This window comes from Podarcis melisellensis (genome assembly GCF_964234715.1).
Source record: "Podarcis melisellensis genome assembly, chromosome: 3".
NCBI classification, from domain to species: Eukaryota; Metazoa; Chordata; class Lepidosauria; order Squamata; family Lacertidae; genus Podarcis; species Podarcis melisellensis.
In genome coordinates, this window is record NC_138530.1 from 105338074 (window position 1) to 105364986 (window position 26913).

Sequence of the window (26913 nt, forward strand, 5' to 3'; positions counted from 1 at the left end):
ACCAATGTGCCTCTTTGGTTTCAGATAGAACATGGGTAGATGAGTCTAAAAAAGCACCGGACACAAATTTTCGCAGCCCTCTAGTGGCTATGTTGGCTCATTTTCTATCTAATGTGTTTAGCGTAGGAAGCGTATAGAGTTGTACCTTGGTTTTCGAATGGCTTTGTTCTCAAACATTTGGCTCCCGAATGCCGCAAACCCGGAAGTGAGTGTTCCGGTTTGTGAACTATTTTTGGAAGCTGAACGTCTGACGAGGCTTCCACAGCTTCTGATTGGCTGCAGGAGCTTCCTGCAACTAATCAGAAGCCACACTTTGGTTTCCAAACTTTTCGGAAGTCAAACTTCTGTTTGACTTCCAAGGTAAAACTGTACTCGATTGTGACCAAACCAAGCCTCCTGATGTATATTTTGCTCTAGAGTAGCCTAGACCTATTGACTAAAGATAAAGGTAAAGGGACCCCTGACCATTAGGTCCAGTCGTGGCCGACTCTAGGGTTGCGGTGCTCATCTTACTTTATTGGCCAATGGAGCCGGCTTACAGCTTCCGGGTCATGTGGCCAGCATGACTAAGCCTCTTCTGGCGAACCAGAGCAGCGCACGGAAACGCCGTTTACCTTCCCGCCAGAGCGGTACCTATTTATCTACTTGCACTTTGACGAGCTTTCGAACTGCTAGGTTGGCAGGAGCAGGGACCGAGCAACGGGCGCTCACCCCGTCGTGGGGATTCAAACCGCTGACCTTCTGATCAGCAAGTCCTAGTCTCTGTGTTTTAACCCACAGCGCCACCAGCGTCCCTAGTGAAGGTTATTTGATCCAAGAGGGTTGTTTGTGCGTGCATGGCTGTTTTTTAACAAGAAATGCCTCTGCAATCTTTTTCTATCAGAAGCCCAGCTAGCGCTCAAGGTCACCTCCTTTTTTCAGTTTCCCTCCCCACCTGATAACTCCTAAAAAAAACCAAAACAAAACTTGAAAATATGTCAAAATACTCTTGTCTTTTTGTTAGTGTGTGTAAAATAGTTGCTTTTAAATCTCACTTCCCTATAATATTATCTTTTTCCACACGCTTGCAAGCTTGTTTCATACTTAGTTTAGGTTTAGGCTATTTCTTCTCAGCCTTTCAAACAACCCTTTACTCTTTCTAAACAAACAAGTGGCTGAATGTGACTTTTAGAACCTGCTCAGACTTCTGTTGCTTATGAAAGCTCTGCTGCTACCTGAACAAACATTTGCCAACATTAAATTCTGCTTGAGACAAACTAAGAACTCTCACTCATAAATACAACGTTTTTCCTGGATGACTGACACCTTCTTCATTTCTGTATTGAAAACAGGAAAGTGGTTCTGGAGGGTATTTCCCAAAGGAAACTAGGCTTCTATGAACACCTGGAAATGTAGTAATTGGTGCTTTATTTTTAAGATTTATTAACATATGATTTAATTTAGCTGACCTTCAAATGCACAATTACACTTTTATTAAGCTGTAATGAATTAGAATTAGTACATTATGTGGAAGGGTTACTTAATGTGAGAGACTCCATCGCCTCCGCTTTCCACCACAGATTGTTACATCAGGACATGGAAGATTTGATGACTATGGTAACCTGCCACTGAATCTTTTTCCAAGTCCCAGACTCAAAATAACCCAGGCTAGTAATAATTAGCATTTATTTATATGCTACACATATTCAAGGGTCAATCTGAAATGTGGAAAAGGATCTACATCAGGGGTAGGCAACCTAAGGCCCGCGAGCCCAATCGCCTTCTCAATCCGGCCCACGGATGGTCTGGGAATCAGTGTGTTTTTACATGAGTAGAATGTGTCCTTTTATTTAAAATGCATCTCTGGGTTATTTGTGGGGCATAGGAATTTGTTCATTTTTTTTCCAAAATATAGTCTGGCCCACCACATGATCTGAGGGACGGTGGACCCATGACTGAAAAAGGTTGCTGACCCCTGATCTACAGCAATATAACTTTGTGTGGATACAAACATTTGCTTTTCCAACACAGTGCCTATTGCATTTATAGAAAATATATGTCATGCACCAGACAGTTTTTAATCATTTCAATAGCAATTGGACTCTGCATTAATAAATATCCTTCTTAGGCTATGCTTTTGCATAACATATTTAAATCCACATGCGTGGAATCATTATAAAATTATTTAATTTAATTTAAAGTATTTTATTTTGTTCTTTAGCTGAAAACCCCCTCTAAAATCAGCTTTAAAAGATCAGTAGTAAGACAGTCCGTGCCTTTAGGCTTATAATCTAAAAGACATGACATATAAGAAAAAGGGGACAAGTAGGGAAGGGGTGAGGTAAGTAAGCTCAGGCACCAGTTCTTAAAGTTGCAGTTCTTATAAAAGGGTGAAAACACCTCAGGTAGTCTACTCTATTCTGTTTTCTATATGATATTCTACAATATTCTGATTTTAAACTTCAGAGGAGAATGCCCGCCAATGGCTTTGTACACACATGATCTGAATGATGCTGAGGGATTACTTTAAACCACATTGTAGGAGTTTCTTTTTACAACATGAAGGTGGGGTAAAAATGCTCTCAATAAATACATTATTTTTAAAAAATCTTGATTTCTAAAACAGCCCCCCCTTGAGAAATAAGTTCACTTTATTAATGATGGAGCATCCCTTTCTATTTATTTAATTTTTGAGCTGTTCTGAAACAGTTGGTCTTCCAACTGTGATACACATTCATGCTACTGCTAGTAAATGAAGAATGCATTTCAAGGTCACTGCTCCTATGACTTTTTTTATATGGCCCAACCAAAACCTCTTTACGCTCCTGACAAATATTACAATCCTGTTATATCTTGAATTTCGCCCAGGATTTCCTTCCAAAACCTTTCTGTCTGTGGGCATACTGAGAAATTATGCACAAATCCTGTACTAAGAAAATCACATCTCGAACATCTCAGTGTTACTGACATTGGAATAAATGGTGTTCAGGCTGTACGGACTGCGATGCCATTGAGTTCAGTTCTCTTTTAAATTAGTACTAATAAATCTTGTTGGTACATTATCCAGGGCCTTTTCTCCCCGCCCCCTCTTTTCTTTTTGAAGGTGAGTCTTCATAACTCACCAATAGGATATCAACTATACTTATCAGATGGCATGAAGAGGCATTGCAATTACCATTTCAAAGACTGGATCTGTGTGTCAGCGAGAATATTTACCCATAAAATGTGTGCCTGGTTTTGAAATGCCAAATTACGGGTGGTCTGAAACAATCCATTATAATTAGTAAAGCCTCGTGTGATCATTTATCATCAGATCTTTAATTGAATTTGAATGGTTTTTGCCTGTTCTGTAACTTTTTAGTCAGTTTTCTTAATAAAGGTGTTATGCTACCATTGGCTCTGATTCCCCCTAGCCCTTTCAATGGGCCAACATAGCTATCTGATTATTGTTTTTTGTCTGCTTTGGGTAGACATGACTGTGCTCGATGTGGAGAGTCCGTGTGAGTGTGTATACCTCTTTAGGAAGGACTTGAGTCGACGGAGAGAGTTTAACAGGGCTAATTGGATCTTGCTGTGAGAAGACAGATCAGGTAAATGCCATTAAGCAGGTAGTGAGAAGTGATCGGAGAAGTAGAAAGCTGGTTCTCATGGGCAGGAAAAAGTAGAAGAGGCTCCAAGAAGAGCCTCTTATAGGCTGCTGTAGGAGAGCAGCAGGAAGAATAGAAGAGAGCTAATAAGCCGCCTCTTGGTAGTAGCCTGAGAGAATCGCAAAGCTGAGACTCTCTATTGTATGGAAAACAATGCCGAGGACGTTTGTACAGCATAAACCCGATTTCTGATTTCTATTTAGCTTTAGCACTCTTACTTTAAAGAGCCCCATTCTCAACGAAGAATAAAGTAGCCCTTACTGGAGATACGCAAGGTTTCAGGAACACAATGGTAACTAGGCAAACTAGATAGATCCATTCCTTTAAGAGCTCTGTAGCAGCGAAAGACCAGGCAGGTGCAGCTATGCCTATATCACCCAGCCCTGACACTTGTTTTGCCTGCTGAGAGGCAAAATGGGACCTTGTTTAAATTTTATTTTATAATTGAGAAGAAGCAAGATCAGACCTAAGGAAACATTGAACTGCTAAACACCAGCTCATAGATCAGTAGGCTACGCTTCTTTTGTTGACCTTTTACAGGTGAAAAGTGTGCTAAAAACAGCAGTGGATTTTAGAGGTGGGAACAGAAATGAAATATACAGGAAGCATACAGACTCTTCTCTACCTTGTTTGGTGATACGATAAAATGTCTACAAGTTGTTACTTCACTCATGTCTGCATCTGGTTTTTTCCCTTCAGCAGTCATTGTGTGATCAAAGCATCATATCTAGAATATGTATCATCTTTTCCTCTCTGCACCTTTCCAGTGGTGCTTTAGGGTTGATACCATGCTTTTCTAGGGAGAAGCCACACTATAGTGTGCCATCGATAAAGACTTCAGGATACAGCGAAACCTGTGCAACAAAGGTGCTAGACGCACTTCTGTGGGAACCGAATGCCACAATTTAGGGGCAGCTACAGAGAAAGCCCTCTCCTAGGTCAGCATCTCTGCGGATGGCAGAACTACCAAGAGATGTCAAGGAAATAAACAACTATCTGACTTTTAGAAGATATCTGAAGGCAGCCCTGTTTAGGGGCATTTTTAATGTTTGATGTTTTATCGTGTTTTTAATATCCTGTTGAGAGCCACCCAGAGTGGCTGGGGAGTCCCGGCCAGATGGACAGGGTATAAGTAATATATCTTCCTCCTCCTCCTTCTCCTGGTAGTCAAGATAACTCCACAATTTTACCTTTTACCTTTTCTATGCTTATATCCAGTGGGGGTTTTTTTAAGGAAAAAAGGCTATAGTACTCACCATGAAGTTGTTACAGTAAGTGCCACATTTGGGGGAGGGGGAAGGTGCTGGTATTGCGTACCTTTGAGTACCCCCAGAAAAAAAGCACTGCTTATGTTCATTTGCATTTATATAAGTGAATTGTCTTGCTTTGATGGTATCCTTATCCATTGCCTTGAGTGCTGGGCACTGAACCCAGAAAGGGGAATTATCTGTAAGACTTGGGTATTTGCCACCTGTGCCCTCAACTGGGCAGGTGGGGTGATGGGCAGTCCTAGGCAATGTGACGTATGCTGCTTTGTGTATAAAGAATGTGTGCACTTTTGCCCGGGCACAGACAAGGCATCTTATTGCTGCGGTGTCTGTCCCGCATCTCTGCAAGAGAAGGCTAGGAGACCTGGCCGGCTGGTATGCTGTAAGCCTTTTTTAATAAAGTATTATAACTGGTCATTCTGATGTCTTTGGGGTACCTGCACCCAACCACTCCCATTAGCTCACTATTGGGTCTACAATGCAGAACACATACCATATCTCATATCATATAATAAAATCTCTGTCATAAAGCACAGTCTTCATTAGGCATAATTGTGTGACCAACTTGTCCCCTGCTTCTGTTGTTCCCTGCTGCCTTTCATAAAACAGTTTGCATTACACATACATTTATTTCTGAGTATCCAGTGAACTTCAAACAATGGAAATTGGTACTGCAGGGGTGGTTTTTTTGGTTTCTCCCCTCTTTCTCCTGTGTAGACAGTTTGCTAATCGTACCCCAAGCCCTGCAGATATATCTGCCTTTCTGCTAAAAGCTCAGCTGCGACCATGTAGCTCTTTATTCTTCAGACAACATGTCTGCTTCTGGGCCTGCAAAGATTAGTTCCTTCCCCTGGGCCCAGTTTTCAGCAATATTTGCATTATCAAAGTCCATAGGAGGTATTTGCCTGATGCTAGAGGCCATACCTCCTGTGTCATTTTCAGCTTTTAACTTTGCTTTTCTTCTGACACCAGAGGGGGGAAAACTTTTATTCAGCCTTCTAGTACTTTCTTTACCATCAGTATGATGTGCATTCCAGTGCCCCCTCTGGTAACATGAAATAATGCATTCTTGATTTGTCCCAATAATACAGAAGTAGTGAGGTGAGTATGCGGAAGATGATGTCTATCTTTCTAACTTTCATATACTCTTCAGCTTTTAGGAGGCAATTCTAAACTTACACCAGAAATGAAGCCATGTCTTGTAAATGCTACGCTGTAATAAGATCTAGGAGGTGCCCTGTCATGGACTGGTTTGAGGCAGAGGAGTGGTGGGAGAAACCAACTGGGAAACCACCAAGGGAAGAAGGCTCAGAGCCAGGGGATTGGTGGTGGGACAACCATGGGTGGTCAGAAGGAGAAGACGGACACGACTGGGAAGTGGAGGCATTGGAAGCTGAAGAGGTGACAGAGCTTAGTGGCAGAGAGAAGTCTAGAATCAGAGGCAGAAGCTGAAGAAGGCAAGTGGGATGAGGGAGGCCAAGAGGCAGAGATGAGCCAGGCTGCTGAAGAGTCACAGGTGTCCCCCCCCCTCCTGCTGCAACAAGCTCTGTCTCCCGGAAGAGGAGAAGTGGACGCAGACACAGTCTACAATTGCTTGGAGAAAGCCTGGGGGTGGGGCTTAGATGGCTGTGGGGAGATGGGACTTTCAGTCTCAGCAACTGCTTCTCATGGAGTAAGACCACTGGGAATGAGCTGCTAGGCTCATTAGGCCCAACATTCATCCAAGTTCTGTGGAGATTGTGTTTTTGCTAATAAAGAGTTCACTCCACCTTTGAACTGTGTGATTACCAACCAGCATGCTCCTGTGACTTTAATTTTGCTGGGTGACGCAAGGGACCAATTATTTATGAAGCAACCAAATCATCAGGCAAGAAGGAGAAACAAGCTATTCAGTGCAGGGGCAAACCAACAAGGGTCTGGATGCAGCTGAGCCAGAGAAGACATATGTCCCTTTCACCACCCCTCTAGAACCTCAGGGCAGGATACAAGGAGTGACAGGAGATGGTGGAGAACCTCTCTGGACCTGAGCAAGCTGAAAAAGCCTAATTCAGTTTGAGAACTACTTCCAAGGTTGTGTTTGTTTGTAACTTTAATGAAGTATATAAAAGCTGGATGGGAGAGAGTGAGGTGGAAGAGAGACTATCCAATTATTTCCCAAGGAAAGTGATACCCAAGGATGGACAGAGGGTAGGTGCCACCTCCATGGTCAGAGATCACCCTCCAGTTTCCAACTTCAGTAGTTGTTCAGATAAGCAAACGAAGAAAGACAGCGGAATGAATTGTCTAATTTTCAGAAACTGCATATTTAAAGCAAGGGTGTGAGGTATGATGAAAACAAAAACAGTGCAAAGTTAGGTTTTGTCACTCAGAACTGAGAGCATAATGAATATTGCTGCAGCTGAGGTTTTGGCTAGATCTCACATCAGATGTCCGTAGGAGGGGATATGCATGGAGAGTAATAAACAATAACAAACCCAAAAGTGCTTTAAAACGATATTTCAGAAAATCAAGGGCGAAAAGCTCCCACCGAACAAGCAAATGAACAACTTTTAAAACAAGCACCACTGTGTCTTTTAACATCAACAGATTAGTGGTTGGTAATCATTATGTTATCTCAGGAAAAGAAAAGAAAACAGTCAAATTCTCTATTTAGTCTTTCTTGAAGACTACACTTGTGGCCCTACTTCATTACAAACAAGAGACTTCCTGCTTTGAATTATCCACAGCTACAGTTTTATAAACCATGTTCCACAACCCTCCTTGCCGAGGAACCCAGAAGAATTAAAAGAAAGTGTAAGCAATTAATGGTGTGATACCATACAAGTGTCAAGAACAGTATGGCTCTCTGTCTCACTCCTTGCTGAAAAGCAAACAACTCAACAGGATAAAACTCAGCTGGAAACATTTAAATTAGGTAGTCTCTCTTTCTTTGTTTTCTAAACTTGCTGTCACTTGCGTCCCCTCATCCCGTGACTTTTAAATATTTAATCACAGAGTAAATGATCAGAGTGCCCAGCACAGTCTACAGAAAATAAATAGTAATTTCCCTCTCTCAGCTGCGTCTTCATTCTCCAACTCTGCATGTTGTGTTTATAGCCTTCTCCTTATCTTTTCTTTCGCTGCCATATCACCAGAGAGCTAACTGAAGCCCTCTACCATGCAACAACGAAGGCAGACATAAACCTTTGAACGTGAACATTCCTGCAGATTTCAGCACCAGAGTTTTTCTATGACCCTGACGATATTTTTATGGGAAATCTATAATGATTGTAGATGAAAATGCATGGCATCGATCCATACTGGCACAGCTATGATGCCAAGTGGTTCATTAAAAAGAATTTTCTAAAAGACATCCCAGAAGTGTTTATCTGACATCTGGCCTTTAAAGCTTGAACCTGGGTTTTCCTCGGTTTAACAGAAAATACTGCTTTATAAAATCCCCTTTGGGAATTTGATATTTTTAAAGCCAGTTTTATTATCTGTACCTTTTTCCTTGCAAACGTTCTCTCCTCCATCTGTTGAGCTGTTTACAACGGTAGGTTTTGCCTCATCTGTTTTTCAAAGAAAGAAATTACACTTATTAGATTATAAATTGAGTTTAGTAATGATTGTAAACTGTTACACCTGCTCTCAAATGCATGTTATTCATGTCATTAGCTTTAGGCCTTTGTCCTTTTCTTCCATGGGACAGTAATATGGATACAAAGGAATGATGTGCAACTACTTTGCTTATTTGACTGATTCTTCCACAAAGTAAGAGCATTTTTTGCTCATTCTAATTCCTAACACTCTTACATATTCTTAGTATGTTTTCATTCCCCATTTCGACACTTAGAAAGATGTTCATCTTGACATTTGCTGCTTCTTTTTTGATCCCAGTATCAAAATAAACAAAGCCGAAAGCACATACTTCATAGAAAAGCCAATTTTCTGTACAACATTGTTACAAAGGTTGTGTGGAACCCCCAATCTCTGCTGAGAAGTAGCAAAATTTCAGGGGTTCCAGGGGCTCATCCAGGTTCATGTTTCCACCAGGAATCAAGACTGTCATTTCTTTAATAAATATGGTTTATTAACATATATTTACAACCTGGGTGAAGATGGAGGGAGGGACAAACAAACAGTTCTTATAAAAATATGAATCCTATGCTCCATTAACATATACAATGCATTTTGAAGATTTGCAAAATGCTGTCAATTTAACTGATCAAAGAGTAGCCCACAGTTTTCCCGGCCATTCTTGTTTCATTCTAACATAGATATTTTCGATTATCTTTTCTTTTAATTGGTGGGAAAGCAACTTGGGGGCCATTTTTAATTGAAAAATTACCCAAAGGGAAAGAGTTAAGAAGCTTCTCCTTCCATTTAGACTGTCACATCTGTGGCTGCACCTTGCAAAATAAAAAAGAAAGAAAGAAAGAAAGAAAGAAAGAAAGAAAGAAAGAAAGAAAGGAAGGAAGGGGGGGATATGTGACTGACAGCTCAGGAAGGAGCCCCGTTTTGTTCAATGGCCATTTGATGGACCTTTGGAGACTATTAATTTGGTATGTATTTATTATTGATTGGTTAACATGCAGGCCTGTCAGTGTCAGTTTGCATTTTTTGGTGCAGAGAGTATTGATCTGATGTGTAGAGATCTTTCCTGTTCCACTCAATTCAAGAGGGTTCTGGAAGCTTCTCTGTGTGAAAGAAGGAAGCAGAAGGTTCCTGATGTTTGGGTTATTCCTTCAGAGAAGCTTAGTACAGTTGGCTTAAACTGATTCTCTTATCTCTTTCTGTCAAAGTCATGCTGACTATAATAATAAGGCCAGAAGGAGCCTGGGTTACACTTTCTCTTTCTATCTCTCTTCCTTCTGGTGTGGTGTTCTGTACATAGATGCTTAGTGCTAAGGTTTGAGACTTATTATAAGTTATTGTAAGTTTATGTTACCGTAAGTCTGCTGCAACTGGATTTCTTACGGACAGTGCTAATCCTGAATGTATTGGATTTGTGACTATTATGCTCATTTGCCTTCAGTATCAGTAAAGTTCTGCTGGATGAAATACAATTGCCTCTGGTCTATTTTAGGGGGGAGGGGGGAATCCTGCAAAGTGTTTAAGTTGTTACTCTGCTAACTATACACTGGACTCTGCTCTGGATCAATATTGAGAAGAATCCATGACATACAATGGTACAGATTGTACCAATGTTGGGCAGACAAAGGAAAAACGGCAGACAAAAGCAGCCCAGTGTGTAAATGTAAGTCTGTTGTTGTTTGTTATTTAGTCGTTTAGTCGTGTCTGACTCTTCGTGACCCCATGGACCAGAGCACGCCAGGCACTCCTGTCTTCCACTGCCTCCTGCAGTTTGGTCAAACTCATGCTGGTAGCTTTGAGAACACTGTCCAACCATCTCGTCCTCTGTCATCCCCTTCTCCTTATGCCCTCCATCTTTCCCAACATCAGGGTCTTTTCCAGGGAGTCTTCTCTTCTCATGAGGTGGCCAAAGTACTGGAGTCTCAGCTTCAGGATCTGTCCTTCCAGTGAGAACTCAGGGCTGATTTCCTTAAGAATGGGTAGGTTTGATCTTCTTGCAGTCCATGGGACTCTCAAGAGTCTCCTCCAGCACCATAATTCAAGCCCCTTCATGGATCACTGCCTTGCCTTTGATTGAATATCAAAAAAGCTATGAACTATGCCGAGCAGGGCACCCAAGATGAACAAGTCATAGTGGAGAGTTTTGACCAAACATGATCCACCTGGAGGAGGAACCGGCAAGCCACTCTAGTATCCCTACCAAGAAAACTCCATGGACAAAGACAATGTTAGTCCACAGTGTGTAAATGTAAGTCTACAGGTGATTAGATATCATTGCTTGGAGAGAGGACTTGACAGCAGGAAATTGTATGTGCAAGACTTCAAGTGGCATGTCTCATGTCAGAAAACACATGCAGTGTTCATTCCCACATGAAAGAAAAGTTGAGCAAGACGCTCCAATGCACAGCACCTACTTTGTCCTTTACTTCAAGAGCTGGCAATAAGACAGTAGGGGAGAAAGAAGTTAGGTGTACCTAGATCATAACTCCAATCATTAAAGGCCTGGCCCTTATTCTCTAGACATTCTACCTGTGACATATAAAAAGCTATACTTTTCAGGCCCATTTCTAACATTAAGATTTGATACAGCAAAATGAAAACCACATCTTGGCAGGATTTGAATGGAACTCTTGCAATTTTAAAAAATAAAATGATATTTAAAATGAGTCCCAATGAAAACTGAGTGCATGACTGCACATGTGTAGATGCTCACTAAGCAGGCATAAAAAAAAATAGCCTAAAGATGGGTTGATAGATAAAATCAGCTTAAATCAGAAAGCATCAAGAGAACATTGCAACTGTGAATAAATAGTTGGATAATCAGAGTCAGCAGAATTCTATGGCAGAAGGGTGATAGAGTTTCATACACAGTGCTTCTCCTGCGGACCATAACAAGGGGCACGAATGGAAGGGGATTTTGCTGTAACATAAATTCAACTCTTTAGAAACAGCCACAATGTCGTATACACAGACCAAATGACTCAGTAATGTAGGCTGGATAGCTTGGCTGCTTCGCTCTACTGCATTGAGTGATTGGACCTCTCCTGCTGTAGCTTCCAGGTATTAATAAAAGCTTTCAGAGCTGATAGAAAAGTTTTCACTAAAAGATGGGTCGTGCTACCTGAATTAAATATGTGCAAGCAACAGAATATACCATTAGTGCTGGTTAGGTGGGCCAGACAAGATGAAGAGTATGCTATTTGAAGTACATGAAAAATAACCCAGTGTATAATGCAGCAGGGGGATAAGGGCTTTCAAAGCAATTTTTACTTGTTACAGGGTAGTTACTTTGATAGTTTCGTTGAGCTGAGGCCACTTTGGGCAGCTCCCACCCCACAGAAACCTAAAATAACAGAAAAGGAAAATAACCCGCTTTGAATGGAAGCATGACAGTTTTTTCTATAAAAAGTTCACTTTTATTGTGTAATTCAGAAATATTAAACATGGGGTGGTTTGAACTAAGATTTACTCAGAGTAGATCCCACTAAAGTGACTGAAGTGGACTAAGCTATGTCCACTGATGTCGATGGGTCTACTCTGAGTGCAACCTGGTTGAATGTCACCCACAGTTTATTCCTACTGCTTTTATGAGCTTTGAATGATGCTTATTTTTCAAGGTTTGAATTTTTGTTCACCGAATCTTTCTGAAATGTCAGTAATCCAATTTGTAAAGCAGCACGCAGAAAAATTGTTACTTAGAAGCTAAATATACATGATAAATTGTAGGTTTACTAAAGGCAGAAAAGCTCCTTCATCTCCTTCAGTTTATTTTCTGCACATTCCTTTCCTTCTTTGAAGTATGAACCTTATAAGACACTGCTGTAAACATTTTCCATTTACAGGGTTTCTAGGATCTATTCCACCTTAAGAAGGGAATGTAATGTGCTGCCAGTTACTAACAGGAAAGACTGCATTCCTGGGCTGGAAGGAATACATTCATTCATAATGAATAGGGCTCTGGTCTCCAATGGGAGAACTGCACAAGCCCCGACTTAATCCGGTGAAAATGTACAAACGTTTTCAGTCAATAGCATTGACTAGGATTATTGTTCACCAAGGTAGGGAAACCCTGAGTGATAGAATGCTTTAACAGAGCACAGCACAACACAAACCTGCTTCTTGACTCTGACTCTCGATTTCATCGGTACTTTGCTTCGTCTCTGTGACGTTGTCACCTGCCAGAAACAACGACAAAAGTTATGAAATATAGTTTATTGGTTAATCAGGCAACGTGGGAATAACTGCAGCCAATAAATCTGCTGATTTATGGCAGGATCTGTAACAAAAAAGGAGGATATTCAGAAGTGAAAAATGACAAAAGTAAATAGTTAATAATATTCACTTCCCTAACAGTGTGGCAGATCGAAGCGGCTTGAAGAATTTGATGGCACTGCCTGTAATCCTGTACTCATTTGTATGTGCTTTACTGGCCTCCATAAAGACTCCATTACCAGGCAGGATAATTTGCAGTTGTTTTCTTTCTATGCACCAATGGAAAGTACTTCCATACATGTTTGGGGAACACTGCCAATGCCATTCAGCTGTTGCCTTCCCCGATTTTCTCAGCGGCTCTGGCAGGTCCCCAAATCTTTAGGGGTCACAGGGGCCTTGCTACTGAAAGCATCCTTGCCTGAGTGGAAACCACCTCACACTCTTTTGGACCCACGCCAGGCTCTCTGTTGCTCCTCCAATAAAAGTGTAGACCACTCTAGAAAATGTCTTAATATAGCTACATTTTTGAAAACACAGAAATCTCATTAAAATCAAGGCTAGGTAGCATGCAGAAATCCTGGGTAAAACTGTCAAAATGTTCACCTTGCATCTGAACCCTTCAAGATGCTCAACACGTTATAAAAAATGCATGACAAATGACTTGGAAGGTGGTGTGAGGCGGAAAGAGAAAATGCAGCAATGTGGCTAAGTTTTGCTGGCTGGATCACCCTCCCTGGCTTCAAGTGACATTCTTTCCCCTGCTTCTTGAATCCCAGAAGTAAAGACATAAGAATAAGAGGATGCTATGTGCAGAGCACCAAGTTCCTGAACCGTAGCCTGAATGAACCAGGTAACTGCTGTTTCCACTAGTCTGGAACCCCCAAGCTCAAATGGCCATAATAATATGACAGCAGAGTAATTGCTTGAACACCGTTGCCAAACTGTGTGTGAGAGAGAGACAGAGAGCGCTGAATAGGAATAGGTATAAAGAGAAATGCTGGAAATTTATCTAGAAAATGAACCGAGTGAAATTCATTTGCAGATGTACATCAGCTGATCTTGCAAAAGGCTTGGGAATGATCAAACATCAATCCTCCCTCTCGTGCTGCTATGATTGTATCTCCTGCTCTGCTTCATTTTGGGAATTGCAATTCATATACCCCATTCCTTTACCACGTCTGTGCCTTAACACCTGAAAGCCCACACAGCACAAAGAAGCATGATAACAGCTTTATGCCAGGGAGAAAGGAAAGAAGGAAAGAAGGAAGGAAGGAAGGAAGGAAGGAAGGAAGGAAGGAAGGAAGGAAGGAAGGAAGGAAGGAAGGAAGGAAAGGTAAATGTCCCCAAAGGGAGCATTTTGCATTTAACAGAATTGTTTATTCAGCTAGTAGTCATTAAAAACAACCGGTTTTCTCGCTCTTTTAGCTTCTTTGCAGTCTGCACATTTAAAAAAACCACCAGATGGAGCTAGTGTAGAGGACTTAATTTCCCCCCCTCCCAACTACAGATCCTGCAGTTACATTCAGATCAGCACTGGGGAAAGATTCTCAACTGATATAAATCAGTGCCCTGGCATTACATTCAGTAGAGTCATGCTGGGGACCCTTGGACCTTTAGCTGACTTATAACATCTCACACTGATTTCAGCTGACCTAAATGGATGGCAAGCTCTAGTAATTTCTTAGTACTTCAGTGGTTTTCAAGCTGCAAAAAAATTAAAAAATTAAAAATAACATGTGGATGATCATCAGTCTTCAATAAGAGCTGTATCTTTAGCACACCACAACTGATGATGTATACAAAGGAAAGTAAATATTTATTTTGCATTGTATTCAGTGTTACTTATTTCAGCAATGGGCTGTAGCCAGTGTTAGTTCTACTCAGAGTAGATGCACAGGGCAGTCAGTGCAGGATTAATAAATAGGCAGAGTAGGCACCAGCCTGTAAGCCTTTTTAGGGCCCCCACAACAATGGATCCAAATAATATTTATTTGATCTTGAAAGAAAATCACAATCAAGCTTTCTTAGTTCAATGCTAAGGTCTTCCCAAGATTTTGACTGCCTAGCAGCCTTTCTCAACCTGTGGGTCCCCAGATGTTGTTGAACTACAACTCCCATCACCCCTAGCTAGCAAGGCCAGAGCTCAGGGATGATGGGAGTTGTAGTCCAACAACATCTGGGGGGGACCCACAGGTTGAGAACCGCTGCTAGGGCTTCCACAGGGTTTATTCCAGCACTGAGGATGGACTAACACATCCCGTCAGTGCAAAGGCTTTCATTTGTGCATTGAGCCTTTCCCCGCCTCTGTGTGTCCTCATCAAATCTGCTCTGGAGGAATAACCCCCAGAACAAATTTAAGGGTCACGGGGAGGAAAGGGTTCCATTCTGCAAGTAGAAATTGTTGTGCTGATGGGAGGCGTACTTAGAACTACATTGAATACAGCCTTCAGCAACCAATGAGTGTGAGTAAATTACGCTAAGTAGGACTAAACGTGGATACAACCTAATACCTTTTGTTGTGCCTTAATGGCATATTTCAGAAGCCATGCTATAGGATGGAATTTTTTTTGGCCAATATTGCTAAATTAAAGCATTTTAAATATAGTTTTAGGATTGTTCTGTTCGTTTATTCATTTAACATCCTGCACCATAATCATGCAAGTTTATTCATGGTGCTTTGCAGTTTTACAGCACATGGATTAGATATGCATACTTCTTTTGAATAGCGTTAAGTTCCTACCAATAAAGACAGAAGAAGAAAAATCGTGAGTGACCCACAGACTGATCTTCCTGTAAATAAATCAAACATTGATATGGGTGGAGAACCTGCAGCCTGGTGCCTTCATTGCATATCTTTAGGTGCCAGGCAAAAACATCATCTTTGCCCGGGCCTTTGACCAATTAAACAGTTTAAGGCCTTTTAAACTGTGTGAGTGGCCGTTCTTGTTTTGATTGTTACTATGTTGTGTTTTTATATTGTAAATCCCCCTGTGAACCTTGGATGGAGAGCAGTATAGAAATTTAATTAAAAAATTAAAAAATTAAAACCTCAACAAAATGGTTGCAGGGCGGGTTACAAAAAATTTCAAAATTAAATACCACTTATGATTAAAATCATAAAATGTTATGTACTGAGCTGAATAGTATATTTCATAAACGTAAACCACAAAAGCAGCCAATATCAAAGTAACAAAATAGCAGCACAGAGCAATTTTGTGTTGTGCTACTTAAATTTTTCTCTAGTATCTTCCATCGAGTTTGTAATAAATCACCCGTTGCCCGTGAAGCACAAAAGCATTTCAGCTTATTCCTACTATTGCAACAGAGTTTCTTTGGCCAGAAGATTGGCTGTCACATTGAAATACATTTACTGATAATAATGTATATTTTGCTCTTCTCCTAAATATATTCAGAGCAGTGGCACTTTCAGGTTATTCATTGTGGTCTGGATACCACATTGTGTGATCTACTTATGGCAGACGATCACCGTTCTAGGGGGTTGCTCATAAAATAGTTTTGAAAAGTGTTCCATCAATGCTATGACATCCACACTTAACTGGCCATGTGGCATGCAATTAGTAACAATGTGTAACAAATTACACCTTCTGGGTAATTCCAAGCACAGCACTTTATGTTAAAGAGGGTAAATGTCACACTAGAGTAACTAAGCCAGAAGTGGTGGCCACAACCCTGCATGTTTTTCTATAGGAATTTCAGTCCTGATTGACACAACAATTGTTTTAGATTCCCTCAGTCTACAATGCAGACTTCCTCCCGGCCCACCCCGGTCAGTTCAAGCTGAATATGCTCATGTTGACCAAGCCTTTGGAGAATGATTCAGTATGTACTCATTCAGGCTGTCACCGTGTCATTTATTCAGCCTACTTTTCAAAGATATTCCAGCACATGATGTCCTACGCCAGGGCCATACACAAGGCTGGTTTCAATGTAAGTAGAAAATAGAGACAGATGTACATCTCTGCAATGCTCAAAAGTTCAGATCAGAGTCTCCGACACATGAATGACAGTGAAGCCTCCCAAAGTATTGCCAGACACACACATGTGACCTTTTGCAGACTGCAATATCCCCTTTCTTGCTGCGGGGGCTACAGAGGTGACATGGAAAAAGTAATGTGGAAGCGTGCGTCAAACTATTCCAGTAACATTTGCAACAGGCAAATTTATCTGTCGGATGACTTGGTTCAATTATACCAGAGCTGCATAACATATGTCATAAAAATGATACCCAAAGCATATGGATGGAGGCAATTTATTGGCAATGTATAGTCAAAGGGGCAAGGCTTCTTGCATAGAGGCAAATTATAGATATATATATATATAGATATAGATAGATAGATAGATAGATAGAGAGAGAGAGAGAGAGAGAGAGAGATGGTAAAGAACTGTTATAGGAAAATAGTACACAGAGTCTTTTTTAAACCTTCACAAATATTTAAAAGAAAAAAACATGTTTGCAAACGACAGTCTTTCACTGAACATCTTTTATTGATGAAGAACCTTTTCCTAATTATGTCTCTCTACTGACACTAGAATCAAAGCAAATGGAAAGGTTTTAAATAGTGCATGTCTCAAGCAAAGAGGCAAAAACATGTGTCTGTTCCCTAGCTTTATTTCTCTCACTCTCTCATTCACTCTGTAGTAGCAATGGAAAATCCAAACTTATTGTCTGGCGTCTGTCCTGATGACACCATTAGTAATAAAAATATCTGTTCCTTTGCCTCAACTTGACAATATCTTCTGTTGCCTTCTGTCTGCTACAGAAGAAGCTGGAAATTATATAATTTTTACTTAGGTGACAACTGCTTCACAATATCGCCTCCTCTCCCTTAAACAATAATTGATTTGTAGTAATCTGTCACTCCTTCCAAATATGATAGCAAATGCAGAGCATGACACTGTGCATCATTTCAGACAAGGAAATTTAAATGGTTCCAAGTTATATCTAATGCCAAACAGAAACATCTGTCTGCCTTTCTGAGGAGAAAGAAACAATTTTAAAACAGGAGAATGTGAGTTACGGTAGCACAGCACAGACAAAATAAGCCCATCACTCACTGAATACAGATTTCTGGCTGTGGGCCTTCTTTTCCCTTTGCCAAAACGACCACTGAATACAATTATTATCCCCCCCCCTTCCTCAATTTCTTTTATGACACTAAAGGAATTTAAGGGTTGATATGCACATCTATAGCTAGAAGAAGCAGGCAACCCAGTGTTTAATAAGCAGCTGTTTCATTCGCAATGAAGACAAGAGGCTTATCCACTAAAAATAGAAAATACAGAAACTTGCTAAAGCCTGCATTCTTTTCCACCACTTTTAAGGAGTGGCGCTCAGTATGCAAAGAGGCAAGGCTAAATGCATATGCTGCGGTAGCAGCCCCCAAATGAAACAGCTGATGCAATAATAAGCCAGGAGGTCAGATGGGAGAGGATGAAACAAGAATTTTGTAGAAAGCAGAAAGTAATCTCAGAGCTATAACAGGAGAGAGGGTTTCAGCATTTTCCACTTTCATTGTAACAGCTCTCCAGAGAATGCATTGTCACACCACTTACTGATCCCATCACGAACATAGAAAGCCGAAGGAACTTAGCAACCTGCTGCCTGGCCATTTGATTTTCCCTTCGTTGCACAGCTTTTAAGAAATGCTAAGATGCTTTCTTCCTATTTTGGCAGTCAGAAGTTATGCCCTACTGTGCAAGTGGTCTATATAAAGGAAACGTAACACCTCAACTGCAAGCTTTTCCCTGGGGGCATTCAGCTCTTGGTAGGAATATTGCTTCCCCAGAATCAACCTCTCTTCTGCTGTGCCCAGGAGATGATAAGAGACGTAGCCATGTCACCCATTGCTCAAAGTGGAACAGGAGCACTTATGGATGGCCCATCCTACATGCTTCCCAGGGTTCATGTGTAACCTAGGTGGTGAGGGATGGAGTGTCACAGAAGCATCAGTCCCATCACTAGGCCACTAGTTAATAGCATGGAACTGGCTCCTAAGAGCACCCACAGGCTGCCAGTGGGATTTGAGGGTTCTGATGCCAGTGAGTTTCTCAAGCCACCACTGACTGTGTTAGTCATTCAGGCATATTGCTTCCCTGGCACAGGAAAGGGCCATGGAATAATATGCCAGGGAACGGGAGGGGGGGTAGGGACAGGAGCACTTGTGGGGCTCTAAGATTATTGATTGATTGATTGATTGACTGAATTTATATACCACTCTATACAATGGTACCTCGGGTTACATATGCTTCAGGTTACATACGCTTCAGGTTACAGACTCTGCTAACCCAGAAATAGTACCTTGGGTTAAGAACTTTGCTTCAGGATGAGAACAGAAATTGTGCTCCAGCAGCGCGGTGGCAGCAGGAGGCCCCATTAGCTAAAGTGGTGCTTTAGGTTAAGAACAGTTTCAGGTTAAGTACGGACCTCCGGAACGAATTAAGTACTTAACCTGAGATACCACTGTACCTGGAGGTCTCAGGGCGGTTCACAGAAAAGGTCAACATAAAAACCACAAATATATACAATCAAAATAAAAACAACAACCCAATAACACCTCCCACCCACCCACCCCCAAAAGAGCCACATTTTAAAAGGGCATAGGATGTCTATCAGATCAACCAAAGGCCTGGTTAAAAAGGAACATTTTTGCCTGGCGCCTAAAGGTGTATAAGGAAGGCGCCAGGCGAACCTCCCTGGGGAGAGCATTCCACAGACGGGGAGCCACTGCACACTGTTCTCGTGTTGCCACCCTACGGACCTCTCGAGGAGGAGGCACATGAAAGAGGGCCTCAGAAGATGATCTCAGGGTCCAGGGAGGTTCATATGGAAAGAGGCGGTCCTTGTGGTACTGCAGTCCTGAGCTGTTTAAGGCTTTATAGGCTTTATAGATTACCTAGTCTGCAGACCAGCAGGTCCAACAACAATACCCCACCAGTTGTATTCAGTGGCCAGATGGGAAATGCATATCAGGCAGACAAGGGTGTGGCAGAACATCATGAAGCCACAGGCCAGTTACCAGCCAATGCACATCTACAATTTATTTGAGCTCAGAGCACTAAACTGAGCCTCCTGAACATTCATGTTGAGCTGACACAAGTCAACATTCGACAACAGTTTTGTCTCAGGCAACACACAACACCTTTTCCAGAAATATTCTGAAAATCTAAGCAACACAACTGTGTGGTGCTTTCTGTGTTAAATACATGCATTGCAATTAATCACAAACAGGTAGTAGAAAACAGAGCTGGACTATTCCAGTTACAGAAGACGTCCAAAATTTAAACAACTTTCTCTCTCTCTGTCCCCTTCCCTTGTCCTCAAAGCCAAGCCCCTACAAATATCTTAAATTTAATCATCAGGACAAATGTACAGAATCTTCCACACATTTTCATATTTAGAAATAAATAATGATTTGGGTCAGTTTTAATTACAGCTTGGTCTGTAACCTGATGGTAGGAAGAGGAGGCCAAGGCGGTGAATGGGAAGAAGCATATTCAACTGAGGTGTAACAGAATTAGTAATTGTTAAACAGTTTTCTGAGCCCAATAGTGTGCTCACAGTCCTAACAGCTTATTTCAACATTGAGGCAGAATTTAGCACAAGGTTATCAATTTGTCAGGCTGCTCTTTGCACTTGCTTGCAACATCCAGTTGCTTACTGAAAAGAGGGGGGAAACCCACAGATCTCTTTCCCTCAGCAACTGCTGTGTAATAATCAAGGGAAAAACTAGAAAGAAAACATGAGCCACCAAGGTTTATTCTCAAAGGTTTCAGAAAGTAAAGAGGCCTGAGAAGACAAAGGCACTGAGCAGGCATTCAGAACCTGAACTTGAGTTCATGGGATGCTTTGCTGTTTTGTCTCTACGGGGTTCAATACCTCTCGCCCCTCTTGAACCAAGCATTATGGGAGAAGGTATACACCGTTCTCAGGAAACAAGATTCCTGTTGTTTTGTTCCTACTTTGTCAAGTGGCAGGAAACTCAGGGCAGTCCTCTTTCCCAGGAGAAAGCAGCAGAATCTTGTGGCGTCTTTGTTCAAATACACTTATTTATAAATTGTGAAGGAATTGTTAGGAAACAAGCATGATCAACTACGCCGGTTCTATTACCAATGCAGAATCAATACAAACTCTCTGGACTCAAGCTAAGAATACACACCTGCAGAGCCTCTGCTTCAGCTGCAATTTCCTACTAGACGCTCACCTAAAGCTCCTGTGTTTGATTTCCAGGAAACCTTGGACATGCGATGTGCCTGGCTAGCCAAAACAACTTTGGAGGTCTCCTTGCTTCGCTGCAGCAGCAGCCACTTCATTAAATTCCCATTAATCAAGGGGCCTTGTCTGAACAACCTCAGGGCTCTTAAAGGAAGGCGGAGGCATAAACGCTGTTCACTTACTTGACCATAAAAACAGTGAGATAATGAAGATTATTTTCAGTATAATGGCCTTGAGAATAAATGGGGGCAACATTTCAAGCCATTCACAGTGCAATCCTATGCATGTTTATTCAGAGGTAAGTCCCACTGTGCCTAAATGGGCTCACATCCTAGTAAATGTGTTCAAGGTTACAGCTTCAGATGCTGCGACTTAGGATTTCATTCAGTAGTCATGAAAATGCACAGATCTAGTGAATGGGTAGGTATACTGACAAAGGGTTGGATTCAGAATTGCCATGAGCTCATCGAAACTTCCTGTTGGAGGATGGGGAAAGGCAGGGGGGCTGACTCTACGGGGCCAAGCTGTCTTTGGCCCCACCAATGTCTGTTGGCAGAGGGCTGGGTTCCCTTATTCTTGAGTGGGCAGAGGAGGCTGAGCACAGAGCCGAGAATGGTGCAGCTTCAGTGGTCAGCTCCTCCTGAGCATGAGAGAGGAGGAGCCACCAAACATTGAAGCCACAGCGTGCTGGTCTCTGCGCACGGCCTCCTTCCAATGATGCAACATTGCGTGTGCAATGCGTGCATGACATCACACACACGCAATGTGTGACATGCACATGATGAGACCAGGCTCCCTCGATCTTTGGGTGCAAGTCGATGCCCCTGAGGGAAGGCATTTTTCAGGTGCTAAGTCCCTGCCTGTATTCATTGTATACATACTATTGTGTATCATCTGACCCGTCTATTGCACTTATTAAGTTTGCCGATGACACCACCATAATGGGTTTAATAACAGGTGGAGATGAATCAGTGTATAGAGGGCAGGTCCAAAAAATATCTACATGGTGCCTAGGGAACATCTTGCACCTTAATATCAGCAAGACAAAAGAGATGGTGTTGAACCTACGGAGGAAGAGAGGAGAACTAGCACCGCTGTACATCGGGGAGGGCTGTGTGGAGAGAGTCTCCTCCTTTAAATTCCTAGGAGTTTATCTCAGTGAAGACCTTACTTGGAAAATAAATACAACCCAGGTGCTTAAGAAAGCCCAACAGAGACTCCATCTCCTCAGAGTCTTGCGGAAGAACAATGCCAATCAACACCTGAAGATCTCCTTCTACCGGTCAACAATAGAAAGTGTCCTTTCATACTGCATCACGGTGTGGTATGCTGGTTTGACATCATCTGATAGGAAGTGCCTACAGAGGGTGGTGAATACAGCACAAGATATTACAGGCTGCCCCATGAATCCACTGGATGAAATAGCTGAAGAACGTTGCCTCTAGAGAGTGAGGAAAATTCTCAGGGATGATTCACACCCTGGACGGCACTTTCTTGATCTCCTGCTCTCAGGCAGAAGATATAGAAGCATGATTAGTCGCACCAACAGGGTAAAGAACAGCTTCTATCTGTGGGCTGTTAGGCTGCAGAATGAAAACATAATAACAGGGCAACTGACTTTTGGGTTTGGTGGGTGTGCATCAGTAAACGAGGGGAATTAAAGTATTTCAAGTCAATTTATTTCAATTCACCCATTGCTCCTTTCCCTTGCAGCCCCTTGTGACTTCTGAAAAGCTCTAGAGCAGCGGTTCTCAACCTGTGGGCCCCCAGATGTTGTTGGACTACAAATCCCATCATCCCTGACCACTGGTCATGCTGGCTAGGAATGATGGGAGTTATAGTCCAACAACATCTGGGGACCCACAGGTTGAGAAACACTGCCCTAGAGGTTCCGAGGATGCCCTCCCCCGGAACAGTGTGGGAAGTTGCCAGGAGAGGGGCTGCAGCGGGGAGGGAGGGTAAACAAAAATCACCTCCCTCGATCCTCCAGCAGGAGCCTCTGATGGATCTCAGTCCCTTCCAGAAACAGGATGAGCCCTTTCATTTACAGAAGAGACATCCAAGTATGTGCTTAAAAAGGATCCATTGCATCTTCCCACGTGGCAATAAGATCTTTTTACCAGAGGCAGATACCAGCAAAGAAGGGCTGTCCCTGGTGACCAGCTGAGGTAGTTGGAGCACATGTAGCATGACATTCTCATCTGAATATTAAAAATGGTGAACAACCTTGCTCCGTCAAAAAAAGAAAAAAAGAAACACGCACCACAAGGAAATAAAAAAGGAACAAAACACTTCCTCTTAAATGCTTTGATGCCTTTCTTCAGTATCACTGCTTTCTGCATTGATTAAGTCATTGTTCACACTGAGGTTGTGGAATCTATTTTTGTAATTAACACAGCGGATTGCTGTTATTTTATATGGGTTGCTAGTCAATGGAGCACAGTTCTTTTTATGTGCCACAAATTAATAAAAGCCTGTTGTTTGCATACAGCCCTGTGCAGTGCAATGTAGTGGGTTGGAAAACTGTTAAAAGGAAATAGAGAAGGTCACTAAAAGGTAAGGTCAATATTAGATGCCTTCTAGAAAATATCACCATTGGCGCCACCACTACTAGTAGTAATAATAATAATAATAAGGGGAGGAGAAGAACAAAAGGAGAGACCTGGCAGTGTGGTATTCCAAATGCACACAATGCTATTTAAAGCAATAGCTGTGTTAAAATTTCATAAAGGCTATCATCACTGCTTCCTCTCTGCACCACGCAGTCATGGGGGTTTATTGGTTATTCAGATAATGGATAGAAATGTGAAATGAGTTCCTTGACAGATGAGTACCCTGGAGGTACCGCGGGTTGTCACTGTATATAATTTTCCTCTGACAACATTACATTAGTCACTTTAGTGACTTGGAACTTTGCACCTTATTTTATCTCAATGGAAAAGAAGAAAAGGGAAACAGAATTAAAACCATTTCTAGAAAAACCAGAAGGTCTGGCTCCCTCACTTACTACTAAAAAAAAAAAAAAAAGATAGATGGCTCATGTGTATATAGGTCTTTCACATGTATAAACGCAAGAGAGTCCTTTCTGCATGAACTTCTGTCCTGGCGGTGCATATTTTTACCAGTGGGTTTTGTTTTGCAATGTAGTGTGCATTGTGATGTTGTGGGCTCCAATTTCATGAAACAGTGCTACAGACTGTAATAAAATAAAGCCCAAACAGAACAGAATTGGTCCAGTTAGATATAGGATCTGAAGATACAATGTGGTTTGATGTTCAGACCTTTGGGCTATGACCTAGGAGAGGAGGGTTTCCATGAAGCTTACTGGGTAACTGTCAGATGCTGTTGTGGTTGTTCGAGAGTAGCCAGGCAGGACTCTGACCTGTCTTTTACAGGCTTTATTTTGTTGTAAACTATTTACAGGAACATGGGTGGCACTGTGGGTTAAACTACAGAGCCTAGGACTTGCCGATCAGAAGGTCGGTGGTTCGAATCCCCGTGATGGGGTGAGCTCCCGTTACTCAGTCCCTGCTCCTGCCAGCATGTCAAAGTTTAAGTAGATAAATAGGTACCACTCTGGTGGGAAGGTAAACGGCATTTCCATGCACTGCTCTGGTTCACCAGAAGTGGCTTAGTCATGCTGGCCCCATGACCTGGAAGCTGTACCCCAGCTCCCTTGGCCAATAAAGCAAGATCAGCGCCGCAACCCCAGAGTTGGTCATGACTGGACCTAATGGTCAGGGGTCCCTTTACCTTTACCTATTTACAGTGAAGAGCATCATAAGTTCAGGTCTGGCTCAATCGCTAGCAGAATCCGGGAGTGGTCTGTTTTTGTAATTCCCTCAACATAAAAGTTTCATCACCCACAGCCTTTTCCGCCCCTCCCTGCGCTTCAAACTACTGCGCATGATGGGCGATGGCAAGGACGTGCTTCCCACCTCTCGGGCTTGCTCAGGCGGGGTGTTAAGGCTCTTACTAGCATCCTCTGGTCCTTGCACCTCTTCTCCACTGGAGGTGGGGCTTTCCTCCTCGCTGGAAGAGGAACTGCTTCACAAGATTTTCAGAGGCCCTTCTATTTCTCACCTCTGAGTCGATGGCAGTCCCCTGACCTTTGGTAAAGTCACTGTCTCTCAGCCTAACCTACTTCACAGGGTTGTTGTGAGGCTAAAATGGGGAAGGGAGACCATGTATAGTGCTTTGAGCTCCTTAGAGGAAAAGGTGTTATTTACCGGTAAGTATAATAAACACACCCACATATTAGATAGACAAGGATGGCCGTGCCCTACCTGAAAAGCTACTTCTGAGAGTTGGGCGATCCTCGGGCATAATATGGGATGCAGCAGAAGTTGGGTAAATCATTACCCCCTCCCCTCTCTCTCACACACACTGTATAAATGCAGAAGTGCATTCCACTTGCATTTGGAACTTTTTGGATCCCGGCCATAGTGTTTTTAAATATATGTATACAGAAAGAAACTATTTGGTAGCCCAGGTATTTATAATGTGTCAAGACAAATGGAAACTGTCAAACCTAAAATGCAGTAACAAGGTCTCAAGCAGACTAGAAAGGCTGAATTCCTTTAAGTATATTTTTGCATTAAAGAGTGAATGTTTCATGGCGATATTTGCCGTCTTGCTACTCCCCAAAGGACTTTTTCTGCAGTACTTTATCTTCATTTAAATTGTCCTTTTCAAGAGATCTATAAAATTCCCTTTATTGAAGAGAAATGATTTGACTGAATGCTAAGAATGCTACTCTTTAAAACCTTTCTTTTCCCCTATTTTTTAAAAAAAAATAGTCCAGGATTTTTAGAGCTTAACAACCACTGCATGTTTTGTGTTGGCATATATTTCTGCAACATAGCAAATGGGGCTCAGGTTTATAGTGGAAAATTAAATGGCTGTCCCTGAGGATATCACAGACGAAGTTACAATCAACACTGTTCAGTTCAGGGGTTCTCTGGTTTCAGATAAGTGTCTTTGGTCTGTATCAAAGCATAGATCTAATTCTATGGGCATCTGGTATAGAACAGGAAGAGACCTTCCATCAGGATGATAGTTAAGAATCTTCACACATGTAAGTAACTTCTGAACTATTTCCTACATTCGTAAGGAGGTAGGCATACAAAAATTGAGCCAAAATGGCTTTTTTCTATCCCTTCTGAACAGCCACTGTAAATGAGTGGTTAATTTGCCAGGCAGGCTGTTTCACCAGCAACAGTGAGTGAGTGGAAATGCCCAAAGGAGAACAAATTAAGGGATTTGTAGACAAATATTTAAAAAGCATTCAAATTAATATTCCACTTAGCTAGTGCCCCTCTCTAGCTTCAGCACCAGTAGCACAATATCCAGCAACTATTTAATTGGGTGTGGGGATGAGGGAGGGAGACAAATTGTCTGCTCTTGAGGGAATGAATGTGAAGCTTAAAAAAAAAGAAGACCAAGAAAAGAAGAGGTACGTTTCAGCTTGCAAAATACTTAAAATAAGAATTAAAGGCTGGTGTTTCTGATAGTTGAATTACAGCACATGAAACAGTAGCCCCCCTGTTCTTAGCAACTTCTTGCATATGTGGTTGAAGGAATAATCCATAGACAACCCCTTGCTCTACTGCAGTAGAGCGTTGGACTAGGACCAAGGTTCAAATCCCTATTCAGTCATAATGTGGCCTTGGACCACTCAGTCTCTCAGCCTAATCTACCTCTCACAGTTGTTGGAAGGATAAAATGGAGAAGAAGAGAACAAGGTACACCATTTTGAGCTCCTTGGAGCAAGGGTGAGGTACAAACATAATCATACATGTATAACCCCATTGCTCCAGTATCACAGTGCCAAAGCACTTAAGTCTCAAAAGAACAAACAATCACAGTCTTTAGAAAGGATAGAAAATGACACAGGTCTAAGGGAAAGAAGCTGTGTTGCTATTCAACTAATGACATCTCTGAAGGAGCGTCTCCACTGCCACCGTTCTACCTGGACACTGAGGTCCAGTGCCAAGGG

The 26913-nt window shown here is 42.0% G+C and overlaps 1 protein-coding gene across 7 annotated transcripts in view; it reads right to left on the reverse strand.

The window, feature by feature from the left end:
* MACROD2 (mono-ADP ribosylhydrolase 2) overlaps positions 1-26913 on the reverse strand; it is a 987478-nt gene that overhangs the window by 75351 nt on the left and 885214 nt on the right. For all 7 annotated transcript variants that reach the window (XM_081906344.1, XM_081906343.1, XM_081906345.1 and 4 more), the window contains 2 exons: positions 12583-12645; positions 8380-8445 (listed from right to left, as the gene is read on the reverse strand). In XM_081906344.1, coding sequence (XP_081762470.1) covers positions 8380-8445; positions 12583-12645 — 129 coding nt within the window. The remainder of the gene's footprint in view (positions 1-8379; positions 8446-12582; positions 12646-26913) is intronic.